This window comes from Corvus moneduloides, chromosome 2, assembly GCF_009650955.1.
Source record: "Corvus moneduloides isolate bCorMon1 chromosome 2, bCorMon1.pri, whole genome shotgun sequence".
Lineage (NCBI taxonomy): Eukaryota > Metazoa > Chordata > Aves > Passeriformes > Corvidae > Corvus > Corvus moneduloides.
The window spans coordinates 32,216,525-32,235,775 of NC_045477.1; the positions used below are offsets into that span (position 1 = coordinate 32,216,525).

Sequence of the window (19,251 nt, forward strand, 5' to 3'; positions counted from 1 at the left end):
CACAAAAGCCATTTCACTTTATAGAAGCACATTAAAGATTTGTCTTTAGTACTAACTCTGATCCAGTGCCTCACAACTTAGACATTGGTCCTTCCAATGCACTTCACTCACAGATGTTTTCTGTCACCACAGTTGGTGACACTATGCTTGGCATTTGGAAATAAGGGAAAAATACTATTTCTCCTAAGCATTTTTCACTGTAAGAAAGAAATACTATTTCTCCTAATCATTTTTCACTGTAAGAAAGAAATTCCATACATCCTAAATCCCACTTTTTCTGCAAGAAATGTATATTCTTTCCTTGATTGAGGATAGGTGTCATGGGAAATCTCACTCCAATTAATTTCTGTTACTCCTCAAAATACTTCCAACATAACTCATTGGACATCTTCATCTAAAGGTTTCAGATGTGCAAAAATGGTTATCATGACTGCTTAGCCATCCTCAGCCAAGTTATTAATAATAAATATTTTAATTTGACATTATAAATCTCTTTGAAATTACCGCTTTCACATTTTATTGGCATATATAAGAATACACATATATATATATATATATATATATGATTCATGCTTCTGCTCGGGATAAAACTTCAACAGAACTCCATAGTACAAAAATCTAGAAAGTTACATTTCATTGGAAAGAATGCTATTAATGAAATTAGATGATCTCAGCTCTATTTCTTCCTCTGCTACAGCCTTTCTGTATGACAGCAGTCATGTCAGCTGGTCTGTTTATGTCTTTTTACTCTACCTGCAAAATAACAATCCCCTCCTTACAGAGACATAAGAAGAATAATTGTAGTAATCTGATAATCCCTTGCAGAGGGATTTTTACATTCTCATGGCACTCATCTGTGATATGCTCAGGCTAAGTGCCTAGAAGTACAGCCATTTGCTACAATCTCTTGGCTTTAGCTTTGGCTGTGGTCTTTTTGCGGAGAGTAAGAGGATAAAACAATATGTACCTCGTCCATTTTGGGTTGAATGTGCCTGTCTAATGTTAAACAACCTCAGGGCAGTCTAGTACCAGGATATATAGAACACTTGGTAGAATGCCAGGTAAAAGCTAAGGGCATCATGATCAAACACACAGCCACAGAGAAAATGCCTGAGCTGGCAGATGAAGGACAAAAGAAGAAGAGGAAAGATCAGGACACAGAGACATTCAAGTTCATTGCTTGTGGCAGTATTTCCCTCAAAAGCGGTCTGTAAAAACAGCCCTGCCCACTTGCCTCTTAGCTGTGGAGAAAAACCTCCTGACAGTCTTTCCTTGAGCTGAGTCAATCCATCTGGCTTTTTTAGTGCAGTTTAGTTGTAAGAAAAGCTTAAAGTCAAAACCTATGTACTGTTTTTAGCTGCCATCTGAATTAAGGAACTAAGGTTAGGAAAAAGAATGTAAATGATCCTTCTGAAGGTCTCCTTGTTAAAAAGAAAAAAGGCAGCCTTATATAGGAAATGAAAGTTGAAGAGCAGCCATCCAGAAAGACAGCCACACTATCATGGATAGCACAAGTGAGTTTGTGAAAGGGTTTGGCATATGTTGGGCAGCTGGGATACAATCCTGCTGGATTTAGCAGGGCCCAATGCAATAGGACATGGAATAATGGTTCTGAACTGAAAGAGGGGAGACTCACAGTAGATTTAAGGAAGCAGCAGTTTATGATAAGGATGGTAAAACACTGGCACAGGCTGTGTGGAGAGGTCATGGCTGCTCCATTCCTGGAAACATTCCAGGCCAAGTTGGACAGGGCTTTGAGCAACCCGACAGAGTCGAAGAAGTCCCTACTCAAGGCAGGGGCTAGATCGCCTTTAAAGGTCCCCTTCACCCCAAAATATTCTGTGATTCTAAATAATAATAATAATAATAATAATAATAATTGTATAATTCTATGATTCTAAATAATAATAATAATTCCCTGGCGCTAAGGGAAGCACCACAACGCCAGTGTCAATGTGGCAAAGGGACTAAACGCACTAACGTTTGACCATATCCCAAACGGGGACCTGCTAAGTGGCACTGACAGACATGGCTTGCAACAGATCCTCTCATTCTGCTTTGTGAGCAGCTGATGGAACAGGGACCCTGGAGAAGGAGAATGGGTCATGAAGAGAAAAGTTTTTAAGAGCTCTGAACAGAATCAGTAAAAGAAAGTCAATTCTAAGTTGTCTGCAGCAAGAAACTGCACCTGCCCCATTTGTTTAACCTACCCAGTGAAGGTACTTATAAGCTCCCACCTCTGAAGGATCAGGAGATGCTGATGATTATGTGGGCATGGTCCTTAGCTGTTAATCTTTTGCAAGAAGCCTTCTACAGTATTTAGATATTCCATGAAAGACACAGTAAAGCCAAGTGAATGAAAAGCTCCAGTGAAAACCCATTACTTAAATTGTCTGAAGAAGGACAGGGGAAAAAGCCACATAAATGTTCAGACACTTTTACAAATGTGGCTAATGAAGTTGGTATTTGAAGTCAAAAAAGAAAGTGCTTATTAACCAATATTTATATTAACATCTCTAGATGCAGATTTTATTCTTGCTGCCTCTTTAGATCTGGTCTAACTTGACAGTATCAAACCAGTGGGCCTTCTTCATCTGGTATTTTTAGTATAGATGCAAGGACTTCGTTTTGTGACCAACTGCTGTTCAGTTTCTCAGGCTTCCCACTGCATGTACCTGACACCATTCTGCTCTGTGAAGACTTATAAACTGACGGTTCTCGAACATCTCCTTGGGCATCACCTTTTTTCAGCACTATTAGTGACTGCTGGTTGTAGCACCTCCAAAAGGAAAAGGAGGTATCTTTATTGCATGACAGCTTGGTAACAAGATGTAGTTTCTTTTGAGGACCACCTATCACTTCTAGAAAACCCATGATCATTGCTGTCACAAGAATTCCCTATTGGCTCCATTCCTGAAAGACGCAGGCCCTTATTGCTTTGAAAACTTCTCCCAGGAATTGAACGTTATTCACCTTCTTGATGTGTGTCCTTTCTCTTTATGACAGCACAATCTTCCTCTCTGATCTGCCAAGCAATCTGGCCACTGTTGGAAAGAGATGCCACTCCTGCCATCCAAAGCACCTTGTGTCTCTATGCCTCATTGACTCACTATTTTAGCATCCCAAGATTTCTCAGTTGAGCTATAATGGTAAGGTAGGAGGGTAAAGGGATATGGGAAGGCTATTCAGCAGAGGAAAAGATGCTGATGACGTCTGTGAAATTGTAAAACTGGCTTCAACTGTTTAAATGAAAGTATTTTAGAACAGAGTTTTATAGGAAATGCAACACATAATAAAGTTGGGCTGTTCTTTACTGCAAAGTTTCAGTGAAGAATCCTTTTACTCACAATGTGATTGACCAATGCTTTAGGAGTTGATGACTTTCTCCCTTTCTCCAGTACAACCAAAGAAACACTCTCTTGCTTTGCATAAGGGATCAAAGAAACAGAATCATACTCATATTTTTTTAGGTCTGTACAATCCAAGTCAAGTGTCCAGTAGTACATAAGGTGCAAGATAATTTTTCCACCTAATACTAAATTACGCTTATTTCATGATTTTACAGAAGTCATTTTATAGCCATTAGTTCTGTGAGAGGTAAAGACTTTATGCTGCAATAACATTCAGAGATGAATAATGTACTCATGTCAAGTCTTCACTAAAAATGTCTGCAGAACTTAGCAGTTCTGTATTATTACAGTATTTTACATCTGGTATTTATTTTGTAAGCTCTGGCCATATATTCAGCTCTGCAGAAGAACAGGAATAAAAGCACTTCCTTTCATTGAATCTGAGGCACCATGAAAACAAAACTGAGTAGAAGAGAAGGAAAAATACATTATTTCCAGGTTAATTATAAAATGATCTCTCTTTTGATGATCATAGGGAAAGTTCTTTAACTACATATAAGCTGTCTGATAGATTTGTAATGATCCAGAGGAACTAGGAAAAAAATGTCCAATAAAATAGATAAGATTTTATGTCTGGGATTATAAAACTGCTTTTTTATATAGGAGGTTTCAACCAATTTAGCAAATAAATGTCATACTCAAAGGACAGACTCTTCCTGATAAGGTGGCTTTTTTTCAGAGGAAAGTACCGTAAGTATTGAACAAATATTAATCAAATATCTACGTGCAGATCCAAGAGGATGCATCAACACCCACACCATAGTTTAGACTCCTAAATCCAAAAGTGCACATCAGTACCTCTGTAATCTGGGAAGTACGTAGCTCATTAGGAGGTTTTTTTTCATGCTTGTGAGTTTTGAAGGCTTGAGATTTGTTTTCTGCACGCTCCAAGAGCTCCTTGGGACACAGGTATCACCCTTTAATTCCAGGATGGTGCAGCATTTCTATCAGCTGCCTCACTGGACCCTGGCAGCATGCCCAAATCACACTAGGAAGATCCTACTCCTTCCTTTGTGCTTGGTCATAAACATCTAATGTTTTTAAAATACTTTTTTAAAAGCTGCACCCCAGTTTCTCTAATGACTGCACACAGAATTTACAGAATTACGGAATCATTAAGGTTGGAAAAGACCTCGAAGATCACTGAGTCCAATCAAATTCCTTTTACTGACAGTTATGAAAGAGGAATATAATTACATCATGGTTACACTATCTGTGTTATGGAAAAGAACATAAGTATGGATGGGAGCTTTGCTTTCATGAAGTCCCGCAGGTACAAATTCCACAAAATTGACATAAGCAGCTGCATATATTGCACTAATTAACTATATGGGAATGATGTTATGCTAAACTCAAAATCAAAAGACAAGGGCAAACATTGGGGGAAAAAAAAAGCACCCTGTATATAGGAAAGGTAAATTTTAGAAGTATGCTTTGCTCTTAATCCCTCTTGAAGGGATTAATTGCCAAAATAAAAACCAGTAAGTTTTTAAAAATTCCTTGTTATTCTGTATTTCAAAAAGCTATGACTTGTACCTAATAAGGAGTTCATTTAAGCAGAAAGCATCAAAAGAAGAATGATGCCTTTGGAAGACAATAAAACTGGGAAGAAGAGGGTTTGAAGACTTGCTGTGTTAGCTTGGTTTAAAATATGGAAAAATATGACCTTGTTTCCATGCTGTGCCACGAGTGCTCACCCTCAGAACACTGGATGCTGTCTAATCTCTATGACACAGTTTTAAACAGATGCAGCATTCCAAGCTGTCCTAACCCATGGAACGGCTGTGCTCCCTAAGCTCCTGCATCGCTTCTGGGTGTCTGCGTTCAGTGGGTGCATCCAACCCAGAGAATTTCCTCCTGCCGAAGGGAACTGCATCTGCCAGGAGCTGGGCCACAGCCATGGGCAGAACTAAGCCAGCTCAGCAGAAATCATCAGGAAAAAGCCACACCTGGTAAGTTTGGGTTTTTTGACCTCTAACTTTGTCTTCAACTAAAGAAGTGTTTCTTATGTTACTGTATCAAAGGTGCACTTTTCTTGATGGAAAAATAGAGAAAAGAGAGAGCACCTTGGTTTCCTTGGGAAGAACCTCAGAAAGATCTGCTGGAGTGAACCCAGAGCCCTCCATGAATGGGACAAAATGTGTGAAAAGAGAAGAGAAGATGCTTTGAACATATTCATAGAATCATAGAATGGTTTGGGTTGGAAGGGACGTGAAAGATCATCCAGTTCCAACCCCCCTGCCATGGGCAGGACACCTTCCACTAGACCAGGTTGCTCAGAGCCCCATCCAACCTGGCCTTGAACAGTTCCAGGGATGGGGCAGCCACAGCTTCTCTGGGCAAACTTCCTCAAAGATAATAAGAAAACACAGCAATATTATTCAAAATAACTTAGGACTGACCAGCTGGACTACCAACACATTCTGAAAAAACACTTCAATCCCCTCCCCTATTTTCTTAGCTCTTCTTTGGCCATGATCAGTACTCACAGTTTTGGTTTTGATGGGGCTTGGTATCAGTGCAGTTCAACTCTCTGACAATAAACCCCATTTATTTCTTTATTCACAATAAAACAGTGCACACAGGCATTTATAGCATACCTGTCTCTCTGAGCTTCTAACTGTGTCGTGTAACCCTCTCCACCCGGATCAGTAAGGTATATTGTACTGCCTGGCACACAAACGGGACACAGAAAGGTTGAGTGACATGTTTACAGATACCTTGTCACTCAGTAGTGGGAAAAAATGTGCAGAGTTAATTCTGATCAGATTTTTAAACCATCAAAACTAACTAACTTTTTGTATGTAGACTACTGACCTGAGGGGAATCAGGGACTACTCTTGCAGTTGATACCAGATGCTGCTCTCTGATGTTCCATGTAACTCAGATGGTTATTTCTAGCTGCCCAAGTAATCAGAACAGGTTGATACTACTGGCAGCAAGTAGACATACCCAATCTGTCTCAAAAAAGGAGGGGTATAAAACACATTTACTTCAAAACTGACTGACTTCTTTTCAAATTTTCTTCACAAAAGCGCCATTTCTACACATGGTTTTCTGAGGCACTTTAACCTATGCCAACACTTAGCATAAAAGACTCTGTGGATCAGTACTTTAGCCTGCTCTTGCCATTTTCTGACACTGTCCCTCAAAAGAGAACAAATATATCAGGTGTCCTACTTTATAGTCAACTACTTGACACCACTGCATCTTGTGCTACTCCTTATGGTGATGGACAACTAAGAATGGCTTTAAAAACAACAAAGCAAACAGCAAGAGTAAGTGGTTTCAAAATCAATACAAGAATGACCAAGTAGTAGATGAGTACTTGTTATCTATTCATCAAAATGATGTGAAAAGACATTCTGCACATTCAGAATTTAATTTAGCTACTTGCTCTATCATCATAAACACTCATTTCAATATGGGCAATGATTATTTTTCCTTCCCAAACATGAATAATATATAATTGCTGGTATTTGGGAAGAGACGAGGTCTTTGCCTTTATCCGTCAGGGTAATTTATCATTGTCTTTCTTTTTCTTCTGCACTGGTGAGAGAGCTTGTCAGCTCAGCTTGTTCTTAAAAAGCCAGAGTGTAATTCAATAATAAATTCACTCAACGGCTAGCTGTCACGAGACATTCATTTATTTGTATCCATTAGGTGATCTGCACTGCTATTCTCTCTGAAGAGTGGCTAAGCTGTGGTTTTGAAGCTCAGGAAATATATTGCAGAGATATTCAGTCATCTCCTTCACACTGCTGCCACTTCTGCACAGGCCACACAGGGATGCAAATGTGCCTGGGTTCCCCCAGGGTGATAACCAGTCAGCCATGACCTAGAGAAGCCCGGAAGAGCAGGCTGTAGTTCCTGATCTAAATGATGAGTGTGCCTGTGCCACTGGTGCCCATGCAGGATACCAGACACACAGGTCAGAGATCCATGTCACCTCTGTATTGCCTGCTCATGGGGGACTGCTCACAGCAAATGACATGGATCCAACTCCAACCCTACCCTGTGAGGATGATGGCATTGGGACAGAAAGATGTAGGAAGTTCCATGATCAGCAGTCTACAGTCCTGATCTGCATCAAGAAGGAGATGGCTTCATTAATCACCCCAGCAGCAAAGGGAGAGGGTTGTCCTAAGGCAGGATGCTGGAGCCCTCCATAAGAATAATTCCCTCTTGTCAGACAAACTTTTAAGCCAGCAGCTGGAAGGAGTGATGAAAACAATTCATCTTGCCCCCAGAAGCTACTGTATTTTCATGGAGAGACTGAGCAGCTCCATGGATAACTGGGATACTATCATCTGTCTGTTCAAAAGCAACTGGTGGAGCTTCAGTGATAGTGCTACTGAACAAAGGGCATATCCACACATGCAAATACAGGCAGTCCCATTTGCCCAGAATAACTGGGTCCCAGGTGGTCCCTCCCATGCTTCCCCACAGATCGGTCACTGACCACTGCTGAAGCACCGTCATTTCCAGGGTGACCAGAGGAGCTGTTCAAAGGTCCAGCTTTCTAGGTGGTGAAACAGGCAATTGAAATTACAAAGATAAGCCAACTAAGCAGAAAACCCTTGCAATGGTTGAGTTTATCCAGATCTGTAAGATCTTCAAGAACTTACAGGAATGTGTGACGTCTTTTAAGATCCCGAAAGAGTAGTGGCATTTTTAACAACCCAACGCTCTCATGAGCCTGGACCATGTGCTGCCTCAGTTCTTTTGAGGTCTCTAATATTCACACTACTGATTGCTAATAGCATTCTAGTTTCCTTCTCTTTTGTCTCTGTCACAGGAAGATCTGTCACTGCTGTTTAGGAGACACTTGTGGACAATGTCAGTCACTTGATCTAGAAGAGCTGAATGGATGCCTTTCAATCCTTGAAATAAGGAAAGTGAGGAAACATGCAACTGCTCGTATGTGCTGGGAGAGAAGCATTTTGCCTTACTGGCTGAGAGGAAATTGTAGATGAAGAGACAGTCAGCAGGACTACATGAGCCACAAAATTCTTCAGGTATCTACTTCATTTAAACAATTTTCATATTCTGCATTTTGCTGCCCTCCCATGTCTTAAAATGGTCACGTGGCTTATGCTTTACCACTTACTGAATCAACTCAAAAATTCACTTACCCGCCTTCAAAAGGATTGTCCCCTGGGATGATGTGAGTGCTGTCCTTGCCAATCAGGAACTTGATTCGATCATAAAAGGAGTGCAAGCTCTGCTGGGAGACGGGGGCTTGCGTCTCCTGGATGATATCCAGGGGGTCCGGGGAGCCCAGGCACAGCGCATTAACGTGGCACAGTGGCTGCAAGCAGCAGTCTGGGTCCATGCAATCCACCAGGCCATCTACAGAAGGGTAAGGAACGTTTTAGAGCAATGGTAACATGGAGTGCTGCAGAGTTCAGGGTGCAAGAAGTCTTTCCAATGCACACAATACAGAAATGCGGATTTTCATCTACATTGAGTAAGGCATGTTCACTTAAAGTCACAATACGGAACCTAAAATACACATTAATATGTAACATAAATATGCAGTAGTATGTAAAATATGAAAACTCATGTATTAGACTGGGCCCTCAAAAACATGTGTTTTAGATTAATCCTAGGATGTGCTCTTCCACAACTCAGTCACTTGGATAACTCCAGAGCCCCCAAGGGTTGTTGTGGGTTTTTTTACCAATATACACAACTTCTGTACCTTGATCCTGTTCCTTGTACAAATCACAGACACATTGCATCACATAAAAGCTACCAGGTTCGCTTTCAGCAGGACTAAATAGTGAAAAAAGCCATGGTATCTGCCATGGCTGCAGAGGGATCTATACATGTAATCCAGTAAAATAGAACAGAAAGTAAAGGAGACTTTGCTGGGCAGGTTTGATCTCTTTTGACCTTTGTCACATTGATTTGATACTGACACAGAGTAACAGATGACCTCAAACTCTCAGGATATAAATCTTGCACTTTCAGCACCATTAAATTAATAGTAACAACAATAATAGCAGTGGACACACAGGAAAAGGCTTGCTGAGCATACCCCAGTAAAATGAGGGTTTGCATATCTGTCAAGCCATCAAATGCACAGACAGTGCCACTTCCCCTCCCACCGCCATAGCAACTTCTCCCCATTCATTTTGAGATGCCACTGCTCATTGCAAACAGCACAGTAAAAAGCAGTGACAGGAAAGGAAATACAAAAAAAAGCTCAAAAGGGGTTTGATGAAGCATCACATTTAGCAATAAAAGTTGTTAGCATGTAGTAAAGACAGATCTTTAAATCAGATAAGGGAACTGGATGTTTTTGTTCTGGGGTAATGGGATATGGAGCCCTTCACTTCCAACTCATCAGTTCAAGCAAGACAGTTTGACAGTGAATGAAAATTACTACTATGTGATGGCTGTTCACAGAGCTACGTGAAATGAGTGGTTGGACTCTGTGTAGTTGCTAGGAGCTCCATATATCAGAGAAACCACCTTTACAGCAAGCATCCTACTAAAGACTCCAGCACAGAGGCAAGAAACAAACGTGCCTGGAGAGCAATGCTGTCCTGAGAGGTAGTTACCTTCTGAAGTGGGATAAAATCTTTAGATTTCAGAATAATGGATTTTTTATCTCAAAGAAACAGTAAATTAAAACAGTTTGTCATTATTACTGCTTGTGAGCTTCAGTTTTGTCCCAGTTTTACCAGTATGAATTAGAAGTCCTTTCACTAATGCTATTGGCATTACTTTGTATTTACTGCAATATCAATAGGGTGGAATCTTATCTTTTATTGTTCTGGTACCTAAGATGGCTCACGCATCATGGACTTGGATTCTGTTACACCTGTTCCAATGTTGGAATATTTTAGTGTTTATAACAGCACTGACAACATCATTTCATGTGGTTACTCAGAGGCAGAAAGCTGAACAGCAAGCCTGGTCAGGGTTCCCAGAGCTTCCTGTGTCCAAGTAGGTCAAAGACAGTGAGTATCTGCTCCATGTACATGCACATGTACACACACACACACACATACACACACACACTGGGTCATTTCCACAAGTGCTCTGCACTTGCCATTAATGATAATGGAAGCACCATTAGGCCAGAAAAAGTGCTTTGGAAAATCTCATGTGTTACCCTTACCATCCCAATATTCCTACACCTTTATAACTCCTTGCAAAATTGCCACAAAAATGTTCATCTCGGACACTAAACCCACCCATTGGCCTTTTCTCTTGATGACTAGTGGTAATGAAAAAGAACAAATTAGAGTTTCTTTGCCCATTAAAAAAACATTAGATCAGTAGGATTCTGGAAAGTCAAATCTCAGATGGAGTTTGAGAGACCATTCCCAGAATACAGACCTGCTTAGATGTAATAGGCCTAGCCTCAGCTACCTACTAAAAAAAAAAAAAAAAGAAAAAGAAACAACAAACCAGACTTGTTACTAAATTGACTACAGTTTCAAGCAAGATAAAATGTTGTCTTTTTCTCCCACAGATTAATAATGTTTTCTAAGCCTACAGACACTTGGCTGAAAGGATGGCAAACCAGCTGTACCATACCTCTTCATTAACCTGTCTTTTTTCTAGTAATCAGAAATGTGTTTTGGTGCCTGAAGCTGCAAGACAGAAAGAAAATGCTGTCTTTGCATGAAACTGTAGATAAATGTTTGAAGAATAGATGCAGAGGACAATGTTTTGAACAGGTGAGAATGATGAGGACTCATCTGCAGATAAGCCTTTCAACTAATTTGTTTTGGACCTTTATGGAATAAATTGAGGACAACTACACCAGAAAGGCTTGTCACTGATGTCCTAAATTCATCAAGGCACTCAAGGGCTGAAATGGCATTTAGCTACTCAACTTCCTCTAATACCAAGAACACTTTCAGGCCAAAGCATTTCTTTAGCTTAGGAAATGTAATGGCTATTTTTGTCTGAGTCATGTAGAACATCAAGAGTTAAGCTATAAACCAGGTCATAAGTAGTGATATCTCCATGTGAATACTGTTTTCTTGGGTTTTTTTAATTGAATGGCCCAAAAGTCATCCAAGTGGTGCCCTCCAGTGAATTCTCAGGAGATACAATGACATTGTACACAGCTATGACTTCTCATACCCAGACATCTCTCACTGCATCTGTCAGAAGAGTGAGGATAAAGTGACATTTGCAAGAAGCTCCTGACCCATGAAGAGCAAGGTGTGCAGGGAGCTGCATGGATTAATCAAAAATAAAATCAGAGCAAAACAGAACTCTGGCTTTACCTGTCCAATTCAACAAAAACAAATGTGGGAAGCCAGCACCATCAGCAAAGGAAAATACAGCAAGATACGATCTCACAGAACAATATGAAGTTGTAATACAGAGCACCTTTGAAATTCATAAAGCATAAAGGTGAATTTTTGTTAGAAATCACTGCGAATTTTCCAGAGATAGGTAACAGAGGGAGGTGAACACGGGATCAGCGCCCTCCCCACCCCAAGTTTTGCAGCAGCAAAGCCACAGAGACCCATGTGGATTCCTAATTCCAGTAGCTTCCAGAGCACAGGTAGGCTGCACAGTAAATTCTTAGTTATGGACACCTTCATACAGCTCTTGGTTTTAAAAAGTGACAGCTCCCTTGCTTTCATATAACTGTAATAGGACCATGGCATTCCAGAGCAGAGAACACATGTGTTGCTGAATTATCTCTGTGAAATGTTTAAAGTCTTGCATAGGGGGATTACTGCAATTCATATGTTTTAAGGCTACTGTGATCAGCTTGTCTGACCTCTTATACCCATAGGCTGTTTTTTTCCCACCCAGAACTGGATTAAAGCCTGTATTTTAGAAAAATATCTCGTATATCAAAGAGAGCTGATTATAGTAAGTCAACCACTTCCTCCAGTAAGCTTCTGAAATGCTTAATTACTGCTAGGGACCTGCATCTTATTTCAAGGTTGGATTTGTCTAACTCCAGTATCCCATGACTGGGTCTTGTTTGGCCTTTCTCCAAAAAGTTACTAATAGTTCCTTCTGCCCTGCATGCTCTGATGCCTTTTCCATGTGCAAGTACCTTCACACAGAGCAACAATTCATTCCAAATCTTTTTTCTGAACAGCTGAGGAAGATCCAACTTCTCATTGCAAGGTTTATTTCCCATCCACTGGACTTTTTTTTGGTGTATGATATTCTTTGATCTCTTTCCAGTAATTTCACATCTGTTATGTGTGGACACCAACACTGGACACAGCACTGTGTCAGCAGTTTTGGGTGCAGAAAAGAGACCACATCTGAGCTGCTGGGCTTCAAAGGTTCACAGAGGTGAAGGTGCAAGACCCTTGCACTGAGAACTCATGTTGAGACAATTACCTCCAGTGACCTCAAAATCCTGTTCTGAGTCATTGCTTCTCAAGAATCTCTTAACCCTCCAGTATAACATCCTTTCTTTGTTCCCAGGGCTATTTTGCATTTTGCTGCATTAAGATACATTTTGTTTGATTATGACCTTGCAGTGATGCGAGTCAGATCACTCTGTGTCAAAATGATCTGGATACATTATTTACCACCACACTGAGCTTTAGGTGACCTGAAAATTTTACCAAGAGAGACGTAAACTACATTCTAAGACAATTATGAAAATGCTGAGTAGGGTTGGATACAACAATCAGTTCTAAGGGATCCCTGGAGAAACAGCTTCAATCATGGATGCCTTCCAATTAACAAATTAATTCAGAGATGTGTTACTAAGCCAGATTTTAAGACACCTCTTGTGTTCCTTCTTATTTCCATGCAATAGGAATTTTTACATCTTTGAGACCTTTTATGCATCCTATATACATGTGTGTGTCCTTTTGGCAGTCCTGCTAAAACCAAACCCAAACTCTTGTCCCACTTCCTTTGCATGAAGCCATGCAATAAATACCTTCTTTGATCTTAGCATTACCATGGGGTGAATCAAACCACTGTTGTTGTGAAAAGGGAGCCACTGGAAAGACACTGTCACATCTGGTAAATAATGTGTTCAATGGTTTGCATCTTTCACTAAGACTCATGTAATCATAGAATGAATCAGACTGGATGGCACCTCTACAGGTCATGTTGTGAGCCCTGTCTCACTCCCTTCAGAGAGGGACATGAAGGAGAATGAACTAGGCTCAGCAGAAACCCTTCTTTTTCTGCCAGAGGATAAAGCAGCTCCAGTTTATTCAGCCAACAATATATTTTAGGGGACCAAGACCATTTTTATCAGATAATCTGTGCTCTGTATATCACTAGAGAGTGAGTTTCACTTTGGGATGGCTCATCTAGCTTGTATTTTGTGGGTGAAGTTGCAATTTTTTTTTTTAGAATGATGCTCTGACTCCCTTAAAGATTGCAAATCCACCAATCCCATTAGTGAGCTCTTCAAAATACTGCTTTAGACTGCAAACTCCCTGGGAGTAGAGACTGTCTTTTTATTTTCTGTTCACAAAACATCTGTTCCAGTCCCAAAGGGCTCTGAAGTGTCAGCACAACCCAATGAAATAACCACAATTCTCATTAAAGTTTTGCATCTGCAATGTATGTTCAGCTTTTTCTCCATGGGAGCACTGTTTCATGGAAGGGGCTGAATTCCAAAGGTATCTGCGTCTTCTTGGAGCAGGACCTTGGCCTAACAAGTATAATATTTGCATAATACCAGTTGGAAAGCACCTGATACTGACTGACTTTAAACACTCACTATGACTACCCAGACAGCTACATTAGATAATGACAACAGATGGAGATGCTGACCTCACTCAGGAATTTCACGAGATACTCCGTATCATAACTGCCTTCCACAAATAGTCACCTGGATGCCAAATTTAAGAGGAGCTAAAATTACTTGGCTTTCAAACACTGCTTGTGACCCACCACTTTCTGAAAATCATGTCCTTTATGATAATTGTCCATGTGATGCATGCAAAAAAATACATCCACCCAAACCAACGAGAAATTTTGAAACTCCTGCAAAATACTCTTCAGCAGCAATGGGGCTACCTACTGTCCTGGCATTCCTTGAGCTATTGCTGCACTTGATGGCTGCAAAGAGCTCACAAATCCCACAGCAGTCTGATTCCTCCTTTGCAATCAGGTTCCTCACTCACTGCCACACAGCACCAAGAAGGTGTCAAGGATTAGAGCTTTGTACAGACGCAAAGGGCTGATTTTGAGACACTGTTTCAGCAGCGAACAAGATCGGCTGACAGCTAATAAAATTTCAAATTAGCTGTGACTTTTCATGGTCCTACAATTGTGTTGGCTGATTTAATGGGCAGTGTCTTAGCTCGTTGAGACTGAATAATTGAGTATTTCTACAGAGTTATGGATGCTGCAACAAAAATCCGTCATGCTAACATCACCAACAGAATGCAAATAACCTGCAGCCAGAGGTGTTATTATGTGTTTAAGCACACTCTGACAGGTGCTGCGTGTCAAGTGTCAGGCTGGAACAGGCAGGCCATGGGTAGGGATGGACCTGTTTGTACACAGAGAGCTTTCTGTGAACCATGATGCACACTGGGAGCCCCAGCCAGACAGGCAGGCAGAGGGAGGTGAGCTTAAGGAGCCTGATTAGGGTGAATCTGGGAGAGCATACATGACAAACTCTGGGATTGCTCCTGCTAAAGACCATGATGCTTTTTGTCACTCACTGCAGTGGGATGAGCCTCTGTGAGAAACTGTACTAGGCAAAGCAAAACTAGGAGGTAAAAATAATAAAGCCCCATTGTCTCCCATGGGAGTACTTCCACTGGCAACAAAAGAATAAAATGCACTGATTATACAAATAACTGTTTCCCTCACCTCATCCAGTTCTTATCTTTCAGTTCTCTTTCTGTGCCATTCATCAGGCAACATTATCACTTTTTGTGGGGACACCGTCTTGTCCTGTGATGCTTTTGGATGAATTACTGGGAGAGTTCAGATGGGAAAGGATTTAAATGCAAATGCTCAAAGGTAAAGATAACAAAGTCTTAGTCTTGCCCTTGAGCAAATCAGGTTTTACCCTATCAGTTCTAGTCTAAACTCCGGTTTAGAGGAAGGCTCTAAAGGAATGGCTCAGTACTTTTGCACAAAAAAGTTGTTGTTCACGTGAATGTTTGTGCTGATAAATGTTTACTGGGGAATAATGATGTTCTGGCCTGAGTTGAGGACCAACACTCAATTTACTTCAATTGGGGAATAAATGGGTTTTACTCCAGTACTTTGCAGAGAGAAATTTTACTTATTCATCAAGAGTTGTAGCTTTTGGCTTCCCTGTACGGAGTCAAAGGGAAACAAACCACAACTGTAAGGAACAATGGCAATGTGACTGTAAGCCCCCTGTGACCATGCTAGATATTGATATTCTCTTTGCTCCTTCTATCTCACCTGCTCTGTTTTGATTTCACCTGAATAAGCTTCTCACTGGTTGTATCCTGTCTAAATTAGATGGCTGGCTGCCTGGGAAAGGAATTGCCCTCACATCTTTCTCTAAGTGTTCAGCACTTGTTTGCCAGTTTGAAAACAGTCATATGTAATAGCAGTCACGTATTTGAATTACAAAACTCCTTGGACTCTTGTGCAGAGCCTCTGCAGGGCTAGTCACTACAGAAATACTCTGCAAAATATTCCTCCTAATCCAGAGCTACATTATTGTTAAAAAAACCCCATCTGAATAGAAAAAGAAGGGAAGTGGAAGAAGGAAATGACAGAAAACACATGATAATCACCACTATCTGGCATAAACCAGAGCTATAATAATGTGCTTAGAATCTACAAGTTCTCAGCATCCCCCAGCTCATCATTGCTCTGGAGAATACAGTTGATGCAGCTGGCTTCATGGGCTTCTTCCTTTCTCCAGGCAGATTTTTAACAGCCAGCAAAGCAGCACAGAAACCAGGCAACCTAGGATTTGGGGGAATATCATGAAGCTGAGCAAGGCAAGTGAGGGCCTTTCCTAGCTTAGGAGAGACTAATGGTGTCCTAGGGTGCATCAGGCACAGCACTGCCAGCTGGGCTAGGGAGGGGATTGTCCTGCTCTGCTCTGCTCTGCTCTGCCCTGGGGCGGCCTCACCTCGAGGGCTGTGTGAAATTTTGGGCACCACAAGATAAGAAAGATATTAAGCCATTAGACAGTGTCCAAAGGAGGGCTGTGAGGAATGTGAAGGCTCTGGATGGGAAGCCATATGAGATGTGGCTGAGGTCACTTGGCTTGTTCAGCCAGGAGGAGACTGATGTGAGACCTCATTATATTCTGAAGCTTCCTCTGAAAGGGAAGAGGAGGAGCAGGCACTGATCTCTGCTCTGTGGTGATCAGTGACAGGACTTGAGGAAAGGGCATGAAGCTGGGTTGGGGGAGCTTTAGGTTGGATACTAGAAAAAGGTTCTTCACCCAGAGGATGGTTGGGCACTGGAACAGGCTCCCCAGGGAAGTGGTCACAGCACCAAGCCTGACAGAGTTGGGGCTGCCCAGTGCAGGGCCAGGAGTTGGGACTCGATGATCCTTGTGAGCCCTCTCCAACTCAGGGCATTCTATGACTCTGTGACCAGCATTTGGACAGGGCAGTAAGTACAAGCTGCTTAACCTGATCGATCGTCATGCAATAGTGTACCTGAACTGCCTCTTTCAAGAGCCAAAGCACCTCTCAAAAGTGATTCCTCTGAGCAAGAAGGACTCAGAGCTTAGCAGTTTTTTGTGGGAACAGTGGTTTCACACCCTCAGCAGCTGAGATCCTTGTCACCAAGGTCTCTCACTTTCCTGGCAAGTGCTGCAAGTGTTAAGCTACTGCTGAAAAGCTCATCCTAACATATTCTGACTGAATCCAAGCCAATTTGAGCAATCATCTGAGATTGCCTGGAAAGTGGTCTCAGATAACTCAGATATTGGCGCGTTTCTCAAATCCTGGTCAAGAAGAAAGTGGCCATGCACTCCATGCCTGTTGAGCACAGTCAGTGCAAAACTTACTATTTTAAGGGGACTTTCTGCTCCACAGAGGTTGCAACAGTTTGCCTCAGATGCTAAAGCAGGTCTGGTAGAGCTTTCCTGAATTTCTGCTTTAAACATTGTTGCTCTAACTCTGTTTAAGCACCTTTTAAGGTGCAGAAATGCTTTGTGAAATGTGTCCAATTGTTTTTTTCTGAAGCTGGTTCATGTCACCTTCTGTTACATCTTATGCACCAGCAGTGCCTCATTCCCATAAGTTAGCTCCCTCATTTCAGCAGACAGTGGTAGGTTTTCTTCAACACAGAGAGAACTTTCATAGTTTCTTTCTGAATCTACTAATCAAAGGCATTTCATTAAGGACTACTGGAAAGTACCAGGAGCTCTCCCAAGGTGTCAAGACAAGGAACTGCAAGATCCCCAGTTCACAACACATCATCCTCTCCAACAGCACAATCAACACCTGCTCCTGGATGCTGGAATACCTGGATTCACACTGCCTCACTGCTAGCCCTGCTGCCAATAGCCAGCAGCAGGTGACACCCATGTGTTACCATCCAACAAAAAATCAGCAAAGAGCTGAAACCTGACAATGTGAACTGGTCATTTTACATGAGGAGAAGTCAATTAACAGCCACTGTGAAACAGAGGAGGAGAAGCTGGGTGATTTCTAACAAATTATGCCAGTTACCCAATCTTTCAGGTACAGCAGACTTTCTCATCCTTTTAGCAGTGCTTTGTGGTTCCTCCAAGATGACCCTGTTTGACTGGATCTATCTGTGATGGTAAATGCTAATTTATGATGGCTGTTTTCCCAGGTGCATTCAGATTTCAATACTTCTCTCCACAAATGTAGCCAGCATATTATTGCATAACTTTTTATGGTTTTGAGGAAGCAGACAGCTCACACACCATGCCCAGGAGACAATCTTCTCATGCTATTAAAGCCTTGCGGCATGAGGGCAAAAAGAAAAAAGACAGTATCAGAAAGCACCCCACCACCTTGTCTGCAGTTCAAGCATTTGCAAAGAAAAAGGTTTGCATTCTGGGGTTCTCCTGGATTCTTTGCCATTCCCTTTACAACCCTGAGACTACCCTCAGGTGTAACCCTATGCACTGCAAAGATCAGTGCAGACTCCTGCCAGCTCTCTAACACTCTGGCATGTGGTGGACAGACAGTGAACACACGGGCGTTGAGAAGGCCAGTGTGCCGTGCCAAAATTTCTTTTGCCAAAGATTTGAAATGCTGCTGTTCCAAAGCATTATGTAAGTCTCCACCTTACTACAAGCACAACCTGATCCTTGACACTGTAGAGTTGCCAATGGGCTATGGTACAGTTAAACAAATAGCACTGATTTGCCTCAGAGAAGCCATTCCTGAATTACACTTCCCTGAAGTGAGAGTTGGTTTCTTGTGGCAGAAATAAGGGCTGCAAGAAAAGGCAAAAATCCTGTGTGCAGGGGCTTGGTGGCTCTGATCTGCTCACTGCTCCAGGGCTGGGACACTAAGGCAACCTTTAGTTGTTCTTGTCCAGGAGGATAAAGGGAAGGAAACCATACAAACTGCTCCACCTGCTAGCCTTTGGGAAGCATCTGGTGGAGCACAGACTGAACTTGCAAAGTCAAAATGGGGCCATGGGTATATTGAAACTCTCTGTTTGTCCTAGGCTAAATGAGACACAAACTGAGGGGCAGCAGCTTCGCTAACACAATCCTTGCAGAAAAAGAAAACAGGATTTTCCTCAGTCCCAAAGGAAGATCGTTGACCAGATGACAGCTAAGAAAAATGAAGTTTCTATACTTTTATGTAATGGTGTGCAATATATGTTACAAGAGGCCAGCCTTATTTGACTGGGAAGGCTATCCATCCATCTATCTATCTATCTATCTATCTCTCTATCTCTCTATCTATCTATCTATAAGTTA

The 19,251-nt window shown here is 41.6% G+C and overlaps 1 protein-coding gene across 5 annotated transcripts in view; it reads right to left on the minus strand.

Moving 5' to 3' along the window:
* TENM4 (teneurin transmembrane protein 4) overlaps positions 1–19,251 on the minus strand; it is a 1,563,960-nt gene that overhangs the window by 90,069 nt on the left and 1,454,640 nt on the right. For all 5 annotated transcript variants that reach the window (XM_032099028.1, XM_032099031.1, XM_032099030.1 and 2 more), the window contains one exon: positions 8,546–8,762. In XM_032099028.1, the coding sequence (XP_031954919.1) occupies positions 8,546–8,762 (217 nt within the window). The remainder of the gene's footprint in view (positions 1–8,545; positions 8,763–19,251) is intronic.